Source organism: Peromyscus californicus, unplaced genomic scaffold (genome assembly GCF_007827085.1).
Source record: "Peromyscus californicus insignis strain IS unplaced genomic scaffold, ASM782708v3 Scaffold_7__1_contigs__length_154581171, whole genome shotgun sequence".
Taxonomy (NCBI): Eukaryota; Metazoa; Chordata; class Mammalia; order Rodentia; family Cricetidae; genus Peromyscus; species Peromyscus californicus.
Window position 1 is genome coordinate 136,242,175 of NW_026294595.1, and position 19,764 is coordinate 136,261,938.

General features: G+C 41.3%; 1 protein-coding gene across 18 annotated transcripts in view; it reads right to left on the reverse strand.

Annotated features, from left to right (window-relative positions):
* The window catches only part of Ptprt (protein tyrosine phosphatase receptor type T), a 1,101,940-nt gene that overhangs the window by 77,386 nt on the left and 1,004,790 nt on the right, over nt 1-19,764 (reverse strand). For 14 of the 18 annotated variants that reach the window (XM_052726074.1, XM_052726080.1, XM_052726075.1 and 11 more), the window contains one exon: nt 5,552-5,742. In XM_052726074.1, coding sequence (XP_052582034.1) covers nt 5,552-5,742 — 191 coding nt within the window. The remainder of the gene's footprint in view (nt 1-5,551; nt 5,743-19,764) is intronic. The other 4 variants (XM_052726079.1, XM_052726072.1, XM_052726077.1 and 1 more) reach the window with 1 other exon arrangement.

Genomic DNA, 19,764 nt, shown 5'->3' on the forward strand with positions numbered 1-19,764 from the left:
GAAACTTAGAAGATGTATATTGAGGGACTCAAGTTCCATGTCAAAGGGAACAAGATGACTTACAGCTTTACATACAGAGTGTGGGGGGCTCATCTAGGCCCAGTCTCCATGCTTGGGCAGTGCAGGTCCATCGTTTCCAAGAATTAGTGCCATGGTTGCTTACTTGCCTCCAGTATCTCTTCTCTACTACAAGATTTATAGTGCGAATCTACTTCAAATTTTCTGTCCTGTCTATGGCTCCCATGACCCCAGAATAAAATCCAAATTCCTTAGTGTGCCAAATACTGCCCTCTTCCTGGATATGTAGGTCCCTGATAATAACTCCAGCCCCATCTCCCTTCAGGCACTCTCATATTTTATACATCAAGCTACTTGTGGTTCCTCTAACTCAATCTACTTACAGTTCTTTGTCCAGAACTTTCTTCTCTGTTTGTACTTACTCTTATTTCTTTATAATTGGTTTAGGCTAGTGTTTTCCTGAAAACCACTAATACAGATACCCTCAGGTTAGGCTTAATATGCCCTATCCCTATGGGTCACAGTAATTCTGGGTATTCCTTTATTGTAGCATTTTGTCCTACAATTAAAATTGTAAGCCTATATATGCCTGTCTTTAATCATAAACTCAGTTCTCCAGATGGAGTCATGGTTACTGCATCTCTGCAGTCCTTATAGCCTCATCCAACACATAGCCCATGGGAAATACTCTATATCTTCCTAAAGTGGGACTTTCAAAAGGCTCAGTCCAAGATCCTTGTCTCTGTTGACATAGCTGTTGACTTCATCTGGTACTATGACTTTACTATTACCAGTGTTTTCTTTCTCTGTAGCCCAAGCTTCTTTCTCAAGGTTAAATTCATATAGCCAACTGTTCTTACAGACATTGCAAACTCAGTTCAATTGAATTTCCAGCTGCTCCAGATCTGACCTCTGTGTAACTTCTCATCACTGTTGGTGGCAACTCCATCTTTCTAGCGGTTCAGGTAAGAACTTCAGAGTCATCCTGGATTCCTTTCCTTTACTTATACACCATGTATTAAGAAATGTTGTTGGCTCTCTCATTATGACATCTTCCGAACCCAACCATTTCTTATAGACTCCTCTGCTGGCCCAAGCCAGAGTCACTATTGTCCCATCTGGGTTACCACATCACTGTCTTACCTGGCCTCTCTGTGTCCCATTCTCAACACAGCAGCTAAAATGAGTCTTTAAACATAAAATCAGACCATTGGCACCCATAGTTCTCACAGCTCTACAGTAAGTTTCTAGTTTATTCAGAGTAAAATCCAAACTCCTTATACCAGTTTGTCATGTACAAAAGCACCAGGTCCCTCCTTATTTTTCCAATCTGATTATTTCATGCTTAGCACGTATTCACTGTATACTGACCAGCTTTCTTTTTTTGTTGAAATCCCTCCCTCTAAATATTAAGGACAATCCTTTTATCCTAATCAATACTGGACCTGCTTGCATGTCACAGCTCTGGATTAGACTATCTCCCTTGTTCTATCTACTTTCTCTTTTTCTAGCAGACCATATCACCCTAAGATTAGTAACTTATGTCCTCTTCTAGAATCTGGAAAGTGGCCCTCCTATGAAGAAGTGGAGTCTAGTTCCTCTCTGCACTGGAAGGAGAGAGGCCTTTTCTTTGCTCATATCCAATGCAATGTGACATCAAAGTCTAGGTCACCAACATTCTGCAATTTTTACTTTGTTTGGTAGGAGGCTCACCTTTGGAGCTCTGAGCCACCATATAAAAAGTCCACACTGGGAAGTGATGATGCATGCCTTTAATCCCAGCACTCAGGAGGCAGAGGTAAGTGGATCTCTGAGTTCAAGGCCAGCCTGGTCTACAGAGTGAGTCCCAGGACAGTTAGGGCTACACAGAGAAACCTTGTTGCAAAAAGAACAAAGAAAATAGCAAACAAAACCAAACAAACATAAGCCCAGTTGTTTTGAAAGTTGCCATTCTGCCAGGAATCTCAGACTACTCAGGAGGCTGTTTAGAGGAATTCCAGTGGAAAACCTCCACTGACACCTCAGATGATGTCTGTGCCACTTATTAGACATCAGAATAAAGACACTGTAGATGATTTCAGCCCCTAGCCATGGAGCCTTGCATTTCAAAAAAGAGATCAACTGTACCTCTTGTTCACTGTTTACATCTCTAACCCGCAGAACCAATTATTGCAATAAATCGTTTTCTGTTGCTCTTAGTTGAAGTAGTTTGTAACACAGCAGTTATTTATTTATTTTCAGCCTATGCTTAGCTTCTATTTCCCTGCTAGAATACGAGCTTCATGAGGGCATGAATTTGTTTCACTCACTATTGTATCCCAAATGCCTAGGCTAGTCCTTAGCAATAATGAATACTCAGGAAATATTTACTGAGAAAATCTGGGAGTGCTTGTGTAGTTAAGTTGGATTTTAGAAGGCACAGCTTGCTAAAGCTCAGGGTCCCTTAGATGTCAGCTTGTCAAATCTACACACTGGCATGAAAAAATAAAAGCAGAGCAGAATAGGGAGGTGACAGGCAAGGACATCACATAGCAGCCTATATGACAACAGAAATGGAGGCTCGGTTTTATGTCTACTCTGTGTCTTTAAGCAGATCTGTAATTCATGTTCAAGATGAAGATTCTGGAAATCATAGGAGCCTTTATGATAAAAGAAAAACACAGCGATGTTTCTAAGAAACTGGACAACCACATCCTACAAAGTAGCATATTTCAATTAACAATGCTTTCTAATTAACTCCAGGTTAATCATACAATGCTATTAACCAGAAGCAAGGCATGCTAGCTCACTGATTAATACAATTTGAACTAACAAGGATAAGGGTGGCTTTACTAGTGAGATTTCTGGGTGAGGTCCAAATGATGGAATAACATTGATTCTTTGTCATAAATTAAGTTTATTTCCATGCTAAAAAGTTTGGGAGATGCTGACAGGTATAAAGAAGAATTAAACCAAACCAAACCAAAGAACAAATGCTGATCATATAGGAACAGATGCTTTAGAAGAAATATGCTAGAGAGAAATGTACCAAAATAGTCAATTGTGTCAGTATTTCTGTTCTTGAATTTTGGATTGAAAGTTCACAGAACCGTTATTTTACGCTTTGACCATTTGCGTACCTTTCTGATAAACTACACACCACTATTGATGCTATTTGAAACTTCGAGACAAAGTATAATGACTAGGGGCTCATCAAACCACAATAATACTGGGCATGCCTTTACAAATAACACACCTTGTGCTGAGGTGTTTGCTCAACAAAGTGATCTGTATCCATGTGCATCAGCACACATACAAGGCTTGGGACCATTCATCCTTTTAGGAAAGAAGACCCAGAGACGATGAGAGCATTACCTGTAACTCTTGTTCCAATAGTCTTCCAAAATTGGTAGTCTTGTAACTATCCTGGCAGGAGAGGAAATATTCGAAAGAAAGATTTGTACCTTCCTGTTTGCTATGAAAATCCTGAAATGATGGGCCCCAATGAACCCCAGGCTGGGGAAAGGGAAAGTCTGAATCAGCTTTTGTGCCAACCAGAGGAGAAGCTTGCCTCTTGGAAAGATGTGCCACACAATCCTGGCAACTTAAATTGACACACACATATCTCCTGGCTTCTGTTTCGTCTTTCCTATAAATGCTGCACAACAATGCTGCACAACAATGCTGCAGAAAAGGCTTCAACCAAGAGTCTTTCTGTCCTTGGTTTGGGCAAAGTGTAAACAAATCCATTTTCCTTTATCAATCTGTGTCTTAATATTTTTTTCAAAGAAACAATGTTTTTTTTTTAAATCTAAGAGGCTCTTGTAATAGACTGAGTACACACAGAGAAATGGTACTTGACTTAGATTATATTTGAAATTAACTGCTGGTTTTCCTGAGCTGGTAATTGCATCCATTGGCATGAATATTTTTGTTCTCAAAGTATGGCAAACACACCCCTCTCCACTGTTTTATATTCCCATAAAATTTTAGGAGCATATAGTCCTAGGAGCCACTTAGGCACACTCTTCGACTAATGAAGAATTTAAAAACTGAGATAGCAAAATTATATGCCAAGATCACACAGCTTACTGCACTGGAACCCAGCTATCTTGATCCTAAGTTTAGCATGATTTCCTGTCCTCCCATGACTTCAGAAATACTACCATGTAAACGTGTTCTAGGGGTATAGTCTGAGGGATAAACTTAGTCCGGGCTGGTGTGAGACAAGGAGCCTTCACTCCACAAAGATGAACTAAATAGAACATATCTGGGTCATTGCTGCATGTAACAGAAAGGAGGAGAGAAAGAGGGAGGGGAAGAAGGAAGGCAGGGAAGGAGGGGGTGATACCCAGTGGGTATCATTTAGCACATGCTATACAGAAGATGCTGAAGAGATGTTGGACAAGGAAGAAAGGGGGAGAGGAGTGGGAGGGACAGAGGAAGATGGCTGCAACCACTGTCCCTAAGAGAACTACCACTTTTTTTTCCAGGGAGGGAGGAGATGCTCTTTGGTCTAGGAAAATAGCTTAATGGATTTTTCTTTTGTAATTTTCATTTGTAAAAGGTATTATCTGGGGCTGGAGAGATGGCTCAGTGATTAAGAGCACCAGCTGCTCTTCCAGAGGACCTGAGTTCAATTCCCAGCAACCACATGATGGTTCACAACCATCTATAAGAGAATATGATGTCCTCTTCTGGAGTGCAGAACACTCATACATAAAATATAAATAAATTCTAAAAAAAAAAGGTAGGATCTGGTAGGCAGGATTCAAAACAGAAAGGAGTTTAACAAAGACGGCAGGAGGAGAAATTGTTTTGTATTATAAAGCAAAGGGAATGCAGGAGTCATTCCTTGGATGCTGAGGGTGGTGCTTGAAGACACTAAAGGAAACTCAGGACAGAGGAGAAGATAGAGACCTGTGAGAAACTAGAACCCTAAGAGCCTTGCTAGCATGCTTCATGGTCAGGAATCTACAGGCTAATACTGTTAGATTCAGGCACTTGCCGTATTGGCTGTGGTTGTCTGTCACTCCCTAAGCTCCTGAAATAACTACAGCATGTATTCATATCTTTTGTACTAAAGGTGCTTTGGGAGTAAGGGGGTTGTGGGTGGACAGGGATGACCACTGCAGGAGGGAGGAAGAGGTAGAGAGAGGGCACAGCAGTTCTTCTTGGGGACTTGATGGAGCATGGTGAGAACAGCACAGAAAGCATGAACACTGGGCAAGAGGTGAGCAGGAAAAGGCAGGCATGCCAGACGCTATTGGTGGGGAGATGGGCTGGCTCTTCTACAGCCTGTGGGAAGAGGGCTGGAGCCATTCTACATTCAGAGTGAAGAATGGTCTGACTGTAAAATGTAGGGATTTGGAGCATGATATTTCTTAAATTTAATCTCTAGGTTCTAGTTAAAATGTAAGTTTTGATTAAGTGGGTCTGGTGGAGCATTTCCACCATGCTCCCAGGCATTGTTGCTCATGGTCAGAGGCAAGGCTTTAGCATTCCAAATGTACCCGTGAGTTATTGGGGGAATCCTCACAGGCTAGTCTCTTACCTCGTATTCCTCCTTGAACCCGTAGCCCTGGCCTCGCTTCATCTGGGTGATGTGCTGAAGCAGGTCTGCCACTCGGATGGCCGGCTGGAACTGGTCCCGGGGGTAGCTCATCTCTACAGGGTCACAGGTCCGGTAGGGGTGAGTCTGAATGGTGAGGGTGGGCTGGGACAGCTCCCCACGACTGCCATCTGCTTCAAAGAAAAAGAAGCAGGACAAACCTCACTTGGGGAGTTTTGTTCTTTGCACCCCATCCCCACTCCCAGCGTGGTCTGAGGAGGGCAGAGGGACTGAACTGCACTCTACTGGCCAGGAAATTATAGAAAGACAAAGGACAGTGCTTCCCTGGCTTGGCCGTGTGCACAGATTTAAATGGTGAAATAACAAACCAATGCACATGGATGATCCTTGGTTCATTTCAATTTCAAGGGCTCATCGATTGTGTGAAGACAAAGTGACAGTTTAGTGATTATCCCTTGCCTGTCCTCAGCCCTTTCTCTGGACTTGTTGAGTGCCTTGGTCAATACCAGCCAATCCCAGAAGTAGTAAGAAGCCAGGCTGACTAAAGCTTGGAAGACCCTTCTTGTTTGGGAAGCTGTGGGCCTAATGTAATAGAAGGTGTAGGCTTGTTGCTTGTGTGCAGATGAGGAGAGTCTCAGGTGCCTGGCCAGAAGATCTATGCGACTGCTTCTGGGCTAGCATGTCTGCAATGTGATTTCTCTCCTAGTTGGTTTCCTTTGGGTTGCACACCAGGAGGAAGTTTAGCTAGTCTTGGACTCCCAGTAGGCAGCAGGGACTCCAACTCTCCAGCTACTCTCTGCAGCAATGGGCTCTGTAACAGAGGCCACTTCCTTCCTGTCCTCTATTCTCTGCCTTACTACCACTGACCCTGAAATGTCCCTGATCCCAACTTGCAGATTTCTCTAAATGTCTTCCTTTATCTCACCAGCCACGACTCTCATGGGCATCCTCTGCCACACCCCTTGATATGGCAGTGGGGATATACCTCAGTTGGTAGTGTTCACCTAGCGTGCTCACAGCCCTGAATTTGGTCCCCAGCACCACATAATACTTGGTTTGCATGGGCTTGTCATCCTAGATATCCAAATGGGGAGACAGGAGGATCAGAAGTTCAGTCACCCTCAACTGAATAGTAAGTTTGAAGCCAGACTTGACCACATGAGACCTTCTCTATCTTAAAAAAAGAAAAAGTTATAGCTTCCACTCATAAAAATATCTCTACATATTGAGTTGCTTTCAATACCTTCCGTTGTTTGGTCACTTTGGAAACAGTTTTTCTTTCCCAGCATCATCTTGGCTTGGTGTGTTCACATCTTCTCAAATACTCTGACAGTCTCTGCCCTGGGGCCATTTTGTTCGTACCATACAAGGGATAAGACCTGACAGATGTGGCAGTTGATGTGCATATCCAGATGTTCTCAGATACTGAGGCTCCCATGCAAACATCCAGGAAGCCTGTTCCATGTGCATTCCCTGAGAGGCTTAGTATATATTCCAGATTTTTTTGCAGCTTCTCTTTTTAAAAGCCATGTCCCCTCCAGCTTGTTTGTCCTCCCTGTCACAATAACCCATCAGACAGGCTCTCTGGGAAAGCACAATCCACTCCTATATGACAACATCAAAATTAGTTCCTCACAAGACAGGATACTGGAGAGACATGTCTGGCCTGCAGGATGACCAACTGATCACACTTACCTAACCTCTCTTTGGTTTTAGTATTCAAAGTATAATATCCAGGGAAACCTATTCATTCTGGGACAATCAGAGTCTTGGCTACCCTCATGTGCTCATCTGTGTCATGAATGAGTCAGGGTCACATTCTTCACTTTCCATCCTTCTGTCTGTTATCATTCCCAGGGGAGACAAAGCTATGGATTTGATTAGCCTGAGCTTGAGACACTGATTGGACCATTCCTCATCAGGAGCTGAAGTATCTGTGTCTCCTATGGCTTCAGCATTTCCTGCTTCAATGCAATGAGTAGACAAGAGCTGGCCTTTGGGAATTAGCCTAACCACCCAACAGACAGATATCGATGATACAAATTCATACACAGTAAAGAAGGGCTGAAGTGAGATGTTTAAAAATCTTCCTGGATGCACTGAGAATAATACTTCCTACTTTTTCTCCCATGGTTTGGTAATAGGTTGATACATCTTTACCAGCATTGATTGAATGTAATTCCTGGCACATATTGGGGTTGTGTCCCTACTACGTCATACCCTTGTAATCATGAGTTTGACTTATGAAAGTCAACTCAGTGCCAAGGATTTCTTAGACAGTGGCAATGTAGAAAGAAATAGAGTCCACACTCAAAGCTTGATGGTCTAGAAGGGAAAATATAAGAGCCATCTGAAGCAAAAAGATCAGAGCCTGAGAGATAAAGACATGTTTAAGAGCAGACAGGCAGGCATAAATAAAAACTATGGGACAGTGCTGTGGCAGATGATGGCAGGCAGATCCAGAAAGTCTGAGAATGCAAGGACTCTTAAAACCAGTGTGAAGCCATTGAGGGTTCTGCAGAAGAACCCTGTTTTTTTAAAGACTCACACTCTTTCCCATAGGTGTCCCAGCTGTCAGGCATTGGAAGCATTCTTCCAGTAAATATAGCTCCTGCAATGGTGTGAAGGGATTGGAGATGGAGGTGACATCAAATCAAACCCTAGAACCCTTATTTCCCACTTAAACACAATCATGTGGACACCACCACAGAGATATGCCATGCTGCTGTGGGATGTCCTGTATGCTGTGAATATATGTTGCTATGATTGATTGATAAATAAAATGCTGATTGGCCAGTAGCCAAGCAGGAAGTATAGGCGGGACAAAGAGAGAGGAGAATTCTGGGAAGTGGAAGGCTGAGGCAGAGAGATGCTGCTAGCCGCCACAATGAGAAGCAGATGTTAAGATACCGGTAAGCCATGAGCCACATGGCAACTTATAGATTAATAGAAATGGGTTAATTTAAGATATAAGAACAGATAGCAAGAAGCCTGCCACGGCCATACAGTTTATAAGTAATATAAATCTCTGTGTGTTTAATTGAGCCTGAGCAGCTACAGGAGCCAGGTGGACACAGGAGTACTCCAGTTACACCCTGCCCCCAACTTTTCTAAAGGACCCAGGGTGCAAGCTGCATGGGAAACCAGCTGCCTGGCAGGGGCAGGCTTCCTAGGAGTTGGCACCTGGCAAATTTTTGTGAGACGCCAAACATTTCCAAACTGAAAAGGCTATCAATATGGATATTTCCCCCTAAACACATTGCTAGACAGACTGTAAACTTAGTGTCAGCAAAACCAACAGTGGAGTGGAAAATGAATGCATTTGAAATTTAACAACTTGTATTGCTGTAACATTTGTGATAATGCCGATGCCAGCGCTAATGATGCCATGAGGACTTGGAACCAAGGGATTTTCAAGGTTTATTAATTCAACTAGTTGGACTCCCTTTTCCAATGTATCTTACCTCACCTATTCCCTTATTAACCTTCGATAATGCAGAAGTGATGCCTTTTATCGCACCCCATTTCGCCAGATGCACTATGCTTAATTTTCCGTCATTAGGTTTAATGAAAACCCAATTTCACAACTCACTTCTCTCAGGAACCTACAAGTAATGCTACGTTTTTTATCAGCACCAATTAAAAAGCGTTATGATGTTCCTATTCAAGAGGGAGCCTTAAAACTAATGTGCGAGTCTGCCGCAAATTCAACAAGGGCGCTAGAATTCACACGCTGCCCATAAAATGTAACTCAAACCAGCTGGCCCAGGGAGAGGCCATTTTTCATTCTCCCTCCTCATCAGACCTTTAATTTTCATATTTCCCATTTATAGGTCTTGCATGTTTATGCATCATGTAATAATATTTGGGGTTTCTTTTGCACTCCTTATGTAGCTGCTAGCGGAGCCTGTGAATTGTCCTTTGAGAATTCTCATCCCTGTCTGCAGGGAGCTTGTGGGGTAGGTTCAAGGGTTTGGGTCACACTGACAAGATTTCAGGTTGACAGTTATCTGTCTCTCTGATTTCCTCTCTTCTGTCTTTCTGCAGCTCTTCTTCCTTTCTCCATAGGATCCTGGCACACTCCCTCCCTCTAGCCCCCCTAAAGTCTACGTCCGACTCCCAGATCTCCCTGTAGCTTCACTCACTAGATCAACAGCGCCACTTCAGCGGGCTAACAACTGCTTCCTGTGTACCTGTCTCACACAAAGTGCCATGTTAGCTACACATACACATAGCAGAGGGGGCAGGAAGGTGTGCTGCAGCAGAGATAAACACACCAGAGCCCTTTCAGGAAGAGGGATGAAGAGATAAGTTGTACACAAACAGGCCTAACAAAGCTAAGCAGGGCCACGTACCCAGGAGACAGCAGATTATGTGCTGCAGGGTTAGGTGCCATGGAAACCTGCCATATCTTTCACATTTCATCTTGGTGCCTCTTGCCATCTCTATGTATAATCTATGTTGGTACTGCCTGGTAGAACTTTCTGTGACAATGGCAATGTTTTCCCTCTGTGACTTGCAGTATGGTAGCCATTAACTACACGTGGCTACAGAGCGACAAAACTGTGGCTAATGTGACGGAGGAATTGAATTTTAAATTTTGTTTAGTTTCACTGGAAGCACCCTCATGTGGGGCCTCAGGAGATGATGGCTCACTCAGTAAAGTGCTTGCCAAACAAGCACGGGGTTCTAAGTTTGATCCCCCATGAATCCATGTAAAAAAGCCAGGTAGGCAAGGTGCCATACATATGGAATCCCAGGGCTGGGGAGGCAGAGATGGCTGGAGCATGCTGGCCAGCTGGTCTGGCCAAATAAGCAACCTCCAGGTTCAATGAGAAATCTTGTCTTAAAGAATATGGTGGAAATGTTAGAGTAAGATATCCAATGTCTACCTCTAGCCTCCAACATGCACACACACATACCCACACACACTCATGCATTAACAGACACACAGGAACACATTTACTCACATGCACAAAGAAATACTCATATGTGGCATATGGGTACCTATTAGGCAGCAAAAATCTAGAGAAAGACAGGAAAGGATTTCACTTTGGAGTCACAAAGGAGAGTGAAGGGATCTATGGTAGACTGTCCAAGACTGTCCAGAGGAAATACTATGCAAGCCATGGATATAATTAAAAATGTTCTTGAGGCAACATTAAATAAGATTTTTATAAAAGAACACAAGCTATTAATTTCAATAGTACATTTTTAACCCAACATATCCAAAGAAATATTTCAATGTATGCTCAGTGTAAAATTATTAATGTTGTCTGTTACATTCTTTATTGATACAAAAGCTTTGAAATCTAGTGTGTGCCTTACATTTCTGAAGTATTTTCAGTCAGTCCAGTCATATTTCTAGGGCTCACCAGACACTGGTGACTAATGGCTACTGTGTTGGACAATGCAGGTACACACAGATATATCTAGAGCCAGATAAAATCCTAAAGAGAGATTATTTAGAGCTTGAGTGAACTCTAAATAAAGAGATATTGGTCTTGTGTAAGACAGCTCTAGCCCAAGCACTCTGCAATAAAACTTTGTACAACGACAGAAGGGCTCTATAGTTTTACCATTCAGCATGGCAGTCCCTTGCCACCTGTGGCTACTGAACACTTAAAATGTGGATAATGTGACGGAGGGCATACATATGTAACTTCAATTACTTTAAATGTAAGTAGCTACATTTGGATAGCAGTTAATCATTTTCTAAACTTTACTTCATTATAAATGATAGTAAAATATAAAATCATGGGTATGTGGGCTTTGTTTCATTTTAGTCTTGGTTAAAATGTTTGCAGAACTATTTTAGAAATGATCAGAGTCTGCAGCCCAAAAGATGCTGAGTTTGGGTCCTGAGAGATCAGGGCTGGGATCACAGGTTGACTGATCACATTTCTGTGACCTTGGCTAAGTGATAGAATTTCCGAGCCTCAGTTTCTCCTTATTCTCCTTCATACAGCAAAAATAAGTGTGAGGACTTAAAGATACATTGTGTGATAACTGCCCAGCACACTGCCTATTACCAAGTGTTGCTATGGGATGTCTTTCTGTATGCTGTGAATATATGTTGCTATGATTGGTTAATAAAGAAGCTGCTCTGGCCGATGGAAAGGCAGCTTAGAGGCAGGCAGGAAATCCAGGAGAGAAACAGGAAGGAGAAACGAAACTATATACAACATCCCACTGGCATATGGGGATTCAGCAATGGAGAAGGAATCCAGGTGGTCTTTGGGGGTATCTGCTGCAGTTTACATATGTTTTGAAGGAAATCCTTCAAGGTTCACATGTTGGAAACATGGCCTCCAATGTGGCACCAGTGAGAGGAGATGAGGTCTCCTGGTGATTTCAATACTGGAGATGGTTGTATAGAGAGCAAGACTGACCTATACCCTTTTACTGACTTCTTTTCTCACTACCTGCACATGCTTCTGCCACGACGTCTTCTGTCATGCCGAAACACAGTCACGGGGTCCAAAGGGACCCTCAGCAGAGAGCAGAGGAGACCACCCCACCTGGGATTTTCAGTGTCCAAAATGAATTTATTTGCTTAAATGAATTTATTTGCTTTATAAAATATCTGGCCTCAGGTATTGTGTAGTAGCAATGGAAAACAGACTAACACAGCAGAGTTGCTTCTCTCTCCTTTCTTTGACTTCTCTCTGCTCTCTTCCATTCCCACTGCTGCTGCCTGGTTCAGTTCCTTCTGACAGGAGCACTCCATCAGTATCCCAATAGCCCCTTTTCTGCTTTTATAGTTCTCTTTACACAGATGGTCAAGTCATCCTTATCAAAAGTCTTCCCAGAGTCAAGGCAAAAATTTCTGAATCAGTCAACCACATTCCTGCAATTTCTGATACCACTATCAATTTCTTATTTCATCTATCAAAACTTTTCTCAAATCCATGTGCCCTTTAGGACAGGAAAACTCAGAGATAGGATGGCAAATATCTAGACTGCTTGCTGGGAGCACAGAGTCTGAGAGGAGAGAGAGTGTGAAATGAGGAGGAGGTTGGATCACCTGCTTAGTGTGGGGACGTGATCAGAAGCAGTACAGCAGAAACAGTGACAACAGCCGGGACGGTTATAACAGCAGGGACTGTGACAATAGCCGGTGTTAGAGTCAAAGCACAGGAGCTGATGAACACTTGCGTTCAAATAGGAAAGTCACAACTTTCCAGCTATGAGACCTCAAATAAGCTCTGGAGAACCTACAAGTTTTGTTTTTAATTGGTGATGGTGATGCCCATGATTACGTGCCATCCACCATCATCTCTTTTCCCTCATCATCTGAGAAGATCACTGTGAAGGTTAAATGGGATCCCAGTGCGGGAAGCCTCCAGGAGCACCAGGCCAGCAGTCGGAGGCTTTCTTCCCCTCTCTCACCAAACACCAATACAACTGCAAGATAAATTCATACCAGAACTGAAATCCAAGTCTGTCGACCAAGCTAAGTGCCTGAATGGGGAGGAGTATCTGTGAATTACAGCACTATCATACTTAACATGTGCACAAAGATAAAGACTTAATTGTGTCAAAATTTCTTTAGGATTTCTGCAACTGTACAAAATAATCTTCCAACTGATTTGACAAGGGAGTTCCCCCCCTAGAGTTGGAAGCAATTGTGGTTGCTTTGGGAAAGCAGAAGATGAAGCAATTGGCTTGTGGTTGGAAGTCGTGTTATTAAAAAAACATGTTCTCTGTTTGTGAGTTCTAGACTTATACTAGTGCATGAGATTTGTGACCTCCAAGAGAGGGACAATCAGTTCACATGCTAATCTCATACCCAGTGGAAGACCTGCTTTCACTCAATGTAAAGGCAGACTGAAGTATATTTTCTTGGTTTCATGTGCTCGACCAAATGAATAGAATTGAACACATAAAAATAAAAAACCTGCAGAATGTTACCTGGTGTGCATGTATTTTCAGAGCTGAAATAAACATGATGCAATGGACATCTGACACCAAAAGACTGTTCCTCAAGGTTGAAAAAATTAAAAAAATAAAAACCACTTTCTTTCCAGGCTCAGAGAAATCAAAGACCCCCAAACCAAGTGTGAGAAGTAGGACCTTCCCCAGTGCTTTCTCCTCCTCAAACTCCTCACTGTGATCTTTGACCAAGACAAAGACCAAACAAGGCACCTCTGTATCCAAGGTGCTGATCCTGAGTTGTCCTTTCTAATGAGAATCGGAGACTCTGCTTTGAGGGGAAACATGTTCTGCTCCTCTGCACTTGTGCCGGGGGAGGGCTCATGACAGACATAGGTGCTGCAAATGACCATCACTCTGCCTTAACTCACAAGAGAAGGAGCCCAGACCAGTGTCACCAGTGAGAAACAACGGTGGTACATTTGCTGTGATTACTGATAAACACCAGGGAAACCTCTCTTTCTTTAAAATTAGCCAGGCAGCAGTGGTGCACACCTTTAATCCCAGCACTCAGGAGGCAGAGCCAGGCGGATCTCTGTGAGTTCGAGTCCAGCCTGGTCTACAGAGTGAGATCCAGGAAAGGCACCAAAACTACATGGAGAAACCCTGTCTCAAAAAAAACCAAATAATAAATAAATAAAATAAACATAAATAAGACAGAAATGGGTTCTCATGAAAATACACCATGTTAGCTAGCAGTAAGGAAGATTGTGTTCTCTCTGTACTTTTAAACTCACAATAGTTAGAAGATAGCAACCAGTGTTTACTCTTTGCTGAAGAGCTATCCTGTCTGGTAAGGACTCCAAATTAATTTGGGTGTCTACATCTTCCTGATATAGTCCAGGAACTTATTCCTAGACCTATGAGAATATCCTGACTTCTCTTTATGTCAATTGGGTGTTCTGATGCCCGTTGTCAGCCCTGCCCCATCAATGAAATGTGAGGAAAGTCTTAGGGTCTTCTTACAGCTGAGAAGGCTAATCTAGCTACCTTTCCCTGCTGTTGGACACCGTAAGATCTGGGTTTGATGAGTAAAATTTCTAAAATAATCGTGGCTTCATGATGGAAGCCAGCCTAGGGGCAACACCAATGTGAGATGAGATACCTGAAAACCCTTCTAGAACCAGTTCTGATGCTCACTTTTCTATTCTGTTATACAAGTCACTAAGTATTCACTGAAGCCAATTTGACATGACTTCTCTTTAGAGCATGTTAGCTCACATCATAGAAAGCAAAAATGCATTTTTGAAATGCATCTTAGGAAAATGCAAGACCGTATGAAGAAATAAAGGAAGGAACAGATTAAGAAGACACACAGTTTTTTTTTTTTAAATTGATCATGTTCAGTACAGGTTAGTATTATAAGGGACTAGAGGGAACATTGAGATCTCAGTAGGGAAGGGAAATAGAATAGATAGATATGGATAGAAGGATGGCTAGAACGGGAGGATCAAGTGGGGTTTGTGGGAAGGAATATGGGGAAAGACAGCTAAAATTAAGGAGCAGTTGAGGGGTAGTATGGAAACCTAATACAGTAGAAACTTCATAAAAATATACATATATGAAGTCCATCTAAACAAAACTGGCAAAATTGGGGGAGACAGGGTCCCAGCTGACTATCTCTTGTTACCAATGAAGCTTCCAGTACTGGGATTGGGTTACATCTAATTGAGTTGTTGGCCAAAGGGGTCCCATGAGAATCTCCAAACAACCCAGGCTGTTGTCAAAACCCTCCACAAACTGACACAAGTCCCCACTGCTGAAGATAACACCCACAAAATTCATTGAACATGATTGAGCTAGTGCCTACATAGATCCTTCACTTTCAGTGTCTTTGGTACAGGAGGCTACTCTGCATGCTCTCAAAAGAAAAAAAAAACACAAATTCAGCCACAAACCCTTTGATCTACAATGGTGTACTATCTACAAGATAAGCCAGGGCAATGGTGGCAAAAAGCTTGTGGGAATAACCAATAGTTGATTTAAGGTCCACTCTACAAGTTGGAACCCATACAACACTGCATGGGTGACCAAGAACCTGAGACTAGTTACCTAAGATTTTTACCAAATAATAATGGAATAAAACAAAACAAAGAAAAAAGAAAAAATGTGATAAAATGACTCCTGATGATATTCTGCTGTACTTGTGGATTAGTGCCTTGTTCAACCATCATCAGAGATGCTTCCTCCTGGAGCAGGTGGGAACAAATATAGAGACACACAGCCAGACATTACACAGAGAGTGAGAGACCAGGGAACACTCAGCCCTAAATGGGATGTCTCCATCAATTCCCTGTCCTCAGAGCTCAGGGCACCCCATGGAAAAGGAGGCAGAAAGAGGGTAAGAACCAGAAGGGATGGAGGACACCAAGAAAACAAGACCCTCTAAGTCAACATGAGCAAAGCTCATATGAACTCAGAGTCTGAAGCAGCAGCATGCACAGGACCTTCACGGGTTGCACCATGTCTTCTGTGTTCATATTGTGGCTTCTAGATTAGGATTTTATGGGATTCCTGAGTGTGTGAATGAGTAGGTCTCTGATTCTCATGCCTTCTCTTAGGCTCTTTTTTTTCTGTTGGTTTGTCTTGTCCAACTTCGATCAGCTAGTTTTTGTTTATATTATTTTATTTATATATTATTGATCTTATATATTTTATATACTATAAAATATATTATATTATATATTTATTATATTAATTACATTATTTTCTTATTATATTTTATTTTGTTATATTTAAACAAATGAATGAATGGATGAATGAATGAAAACCTAGCCACTAAGGTAAAGGTTAACAATTGAACTATCATTTATACCTGCTGGGAGAAGAAAGATCAGTTTTCTACAATGGAGTGACACTGGGTATATCAACCACTCCAGGGCAGGGCTCATGTTAAGAGTAGTAGTTGCCTAACATTTAATGGACTCCACAGGTTTTTTTTTGTTTTGTTTTGTTTTGTTTTTTTTTTGTGTGTGTGTGTGCTTTATTTCATACAGTTTGGTGTTTTATTTCTTCTTTTTGTGTTTTGTTTTCTTGGTTTTGTTCGTTTATTTTTGAGAAAGAACTTAAAGTTGGATGGGAGGGAGGAGAGAAGATCTCGAAGGACTTGGGGGAGGGGAAGAATACAATCAAAATATATTTAAAGTTAAAATTGTTTAAAATAAAAAAAATAATGAGGAATGCTACCACTTACAGCAAAATGCCTGTAAATGGGAGACTTTATGTTCAGTGGAACAGCCAGGCAAAGCAAGGCCAGAACCACATGTTTTCCGTCATCTGTAAGAGCTGACAGACATCAACCTGAATGTAAACTAACTATAACCAGAGGCTGAAGCATGTGTGGCAGGAGGTGGAGTGGAAAAGACCAGTTAGATTTGATCAGCACATGCCTTATATATGTGTTGACATTTTTCATTCAATGTCATTAGTCTGCACAATGAATAGATTAACCAAAAGTAAAACAAAATAATTCAATTTTCATTTTTCTTTTAAATATTTTTTATGCTTTAGAATTAAAATATAAACACAGAATTTTTTATCTTTTCTTTCCTTCTTGCAACTCCTTCCATCCAACTTTCTCCCCCTTCCCCTTCCCCTTTAAATCCATAGCTTCTTTTTATCTAATTGTTGTTATATAAATGTTTAAGTGTATTAATACAACTTGCTCAGTTCATTTAGTGTTGCATGCATGTATATTATTTCAGAACTGGTCACTTGGTATGGGATAATCAACTGGGGGCTTACCCTGGGGATGACATTCTCCTGCTCTCAGCAGTGCTTAGTTACCTGTAGTTTTTCATCTAGGGAAGGCCCCATGAGACAGCCCCCTTCTCTAATAGCATGTCTATTGTGTGGTCATTGTTCAGGTCCCATTTAGGTAACCATACCATTAAGGTGTCATGGGTGGAGTTACAACCACAACTTCAAATTTTTATTAGGAGGAAAGAAAAGACTGCTGAGGAACCAATGAAACAAACACAATGCAAAGTTAAGGAGGACACTAGATTTTACGAGAACAAGGAATGGGCAGAAACGTGTGGACAATTCATTTGAGAAACTTCCAGATCCAAAGGTGAGGAAGTGAGACCAAAGGGCTATGTGTTCCCTCAGTGTCCATCATCTAGTCATGTGTGCTCATGTGTAAGTGAGACAGAGATGCTTTCAAGGAAAAGGAAACAGACAGACAAATGACAGATAATCGTGTTACTAAAGAAGAGAATAGGATAAGTGAACAAGGGCAATAATGAAGAACACCATGTGAACATAGCTCCTGGCAGAAAGGAAGAAAAAAAAACCCAGAAAACCAAGGTCTTCAAATACAGTGCTCCCACATACAATTCAAAATTAAAACCTATAGCCTGATCCAGCTGTTTAAACATCATTGATGTAGAAAGACTCAGACAAACATTTAGGCTGGAGAAAACAATTGCTAAAATAAAAGGAACAGCATTACTGTATCTTCTCTTGCCCAATTTTAAATGCCAGACAGCAGTGAAATAAAAATTCTCAAAGGGAAAATGATATGAATCCAAGATTACATACTGAAACAAGTTCTTTTTCAATTCTAAGGTTACAGACAGGCATTCTCTGCACACAAAGCTTCCAGTTATACTGGGAGGGTTCTTTCCCAGAGGTTTAGGTAGGTGAGAAACAAGAAAAACAAACAAAAAACAAAACAAAACCCATGAGAACTAAGGAAGTCATGTTATAAAAGAACTGATATTGTAAACACTAAAAGTCAGTTAAATATAGATATGAGCATAAAAGTCACAATAACTATTAAACAGAATGAAGAATATAATTTTAGGGAAAAAATCATACAAAAACTATACTGCAAAATTTTGTTGCTAAAATTTCTAATTTTATCAATAAAAACAAATTTATAGTCAGAAATAAAAATTATATAAACTTATTTATTTTTATTATTGAACAATCAATGTACAGTAGTTTAATCTTGGTGTTCTTAATTAAAGTATGTAATTTTCTAGACATATTATAAAAGAGTGTGTGTGGGTAAGTCAACGATATCAGCATATAAAACGAAGAGAGTTCACGTTTCAGATAGAGACCGAAAGCAGCAGAGAGAAGACTCTGGATTGAATTCTATCACATGAGACTCTGGGGTCAATATTTATGTGCTTAGATTGGGGAGGTGTCCAAGCTCGGTACACAAGCATGAGGACCCCAGTTTGGATCCCAGCCTCCATGCAAAAGGCCAGCCATGCCGTTCACAGCTGTCATCCCACCCCTTGGAAGAACAGAGGGGGAGCGGGAGGATTTCTAGGGCTTGTTAGATGCCAGCTTAGTCCCCCAAACCCTCAAAGGCTCCAGGTTCAGTGAGAGACCCTGTGACTCCGTCTAAAGGGAATAAGGCAGAAGCTGTGGTAAAACAGGACAGGTGAGGTCCTCCTCCAGCCTGTACATCTACGCACACAAACATCACCAAAACACACACACACACACACACACACACACACACACACACACACACACACACACACACACACATACACACACAAAATAAGTAAATAAATAAATAAACAAACAACAAAAACCAACCAACCAACCAAACATAAACCCAACAACACTTGTACCTTGTGTGATAGAGCTACTGTAAACCTAGAAATCAATTTATAAACCTCAAGACCACTGGAAATCTCTCTGATCTCACAGGCAAACAAGAAACCAGCCTGCAGAAGCATTTTCATAATCTAAGACACATTAGTTACCTTGGAACAAAACCGCCTCCACTAAAGATGAACTCAGTAGAAAAATAAAATATAGAAAATGACAAGTTTATCCCCAGGAGGGAGAAGCTGCAGACATGATGCTGAGAAACACACCTCCCAAGAATTGAAAACAATAAAACAATTGGAGACACCATAAAATAAATACATTTGTATAGATTAAAAAGGGGAGAAAAGAAAGAAATATGAACTTGTAATGGTATGAGACACACAGCAGAGATAGAGAGGCAGGTTTGAAAAACACAAAGTCAACATCTAGAAATGAAAAATATAGTCATTGAAAGTAGAAAGTGCATAAAATATACAAAACTGAAGGTAATAGGATGTGGAGAAGTTAAGGATCCAGTAGAAAGGCTGAAGCAAAGGAAAAATCTGTCTCTCAACTTTGAAAATAGTAAATTACTAGCAAACCTTTTATAAAAAAAATTATTTTGGAAAAAAACCCCAGATAAACTGGTTAGCTAATGCTAGATTGGTAGAACATGTTTAGCTGGTGAATGAGCAGTGCTGGGG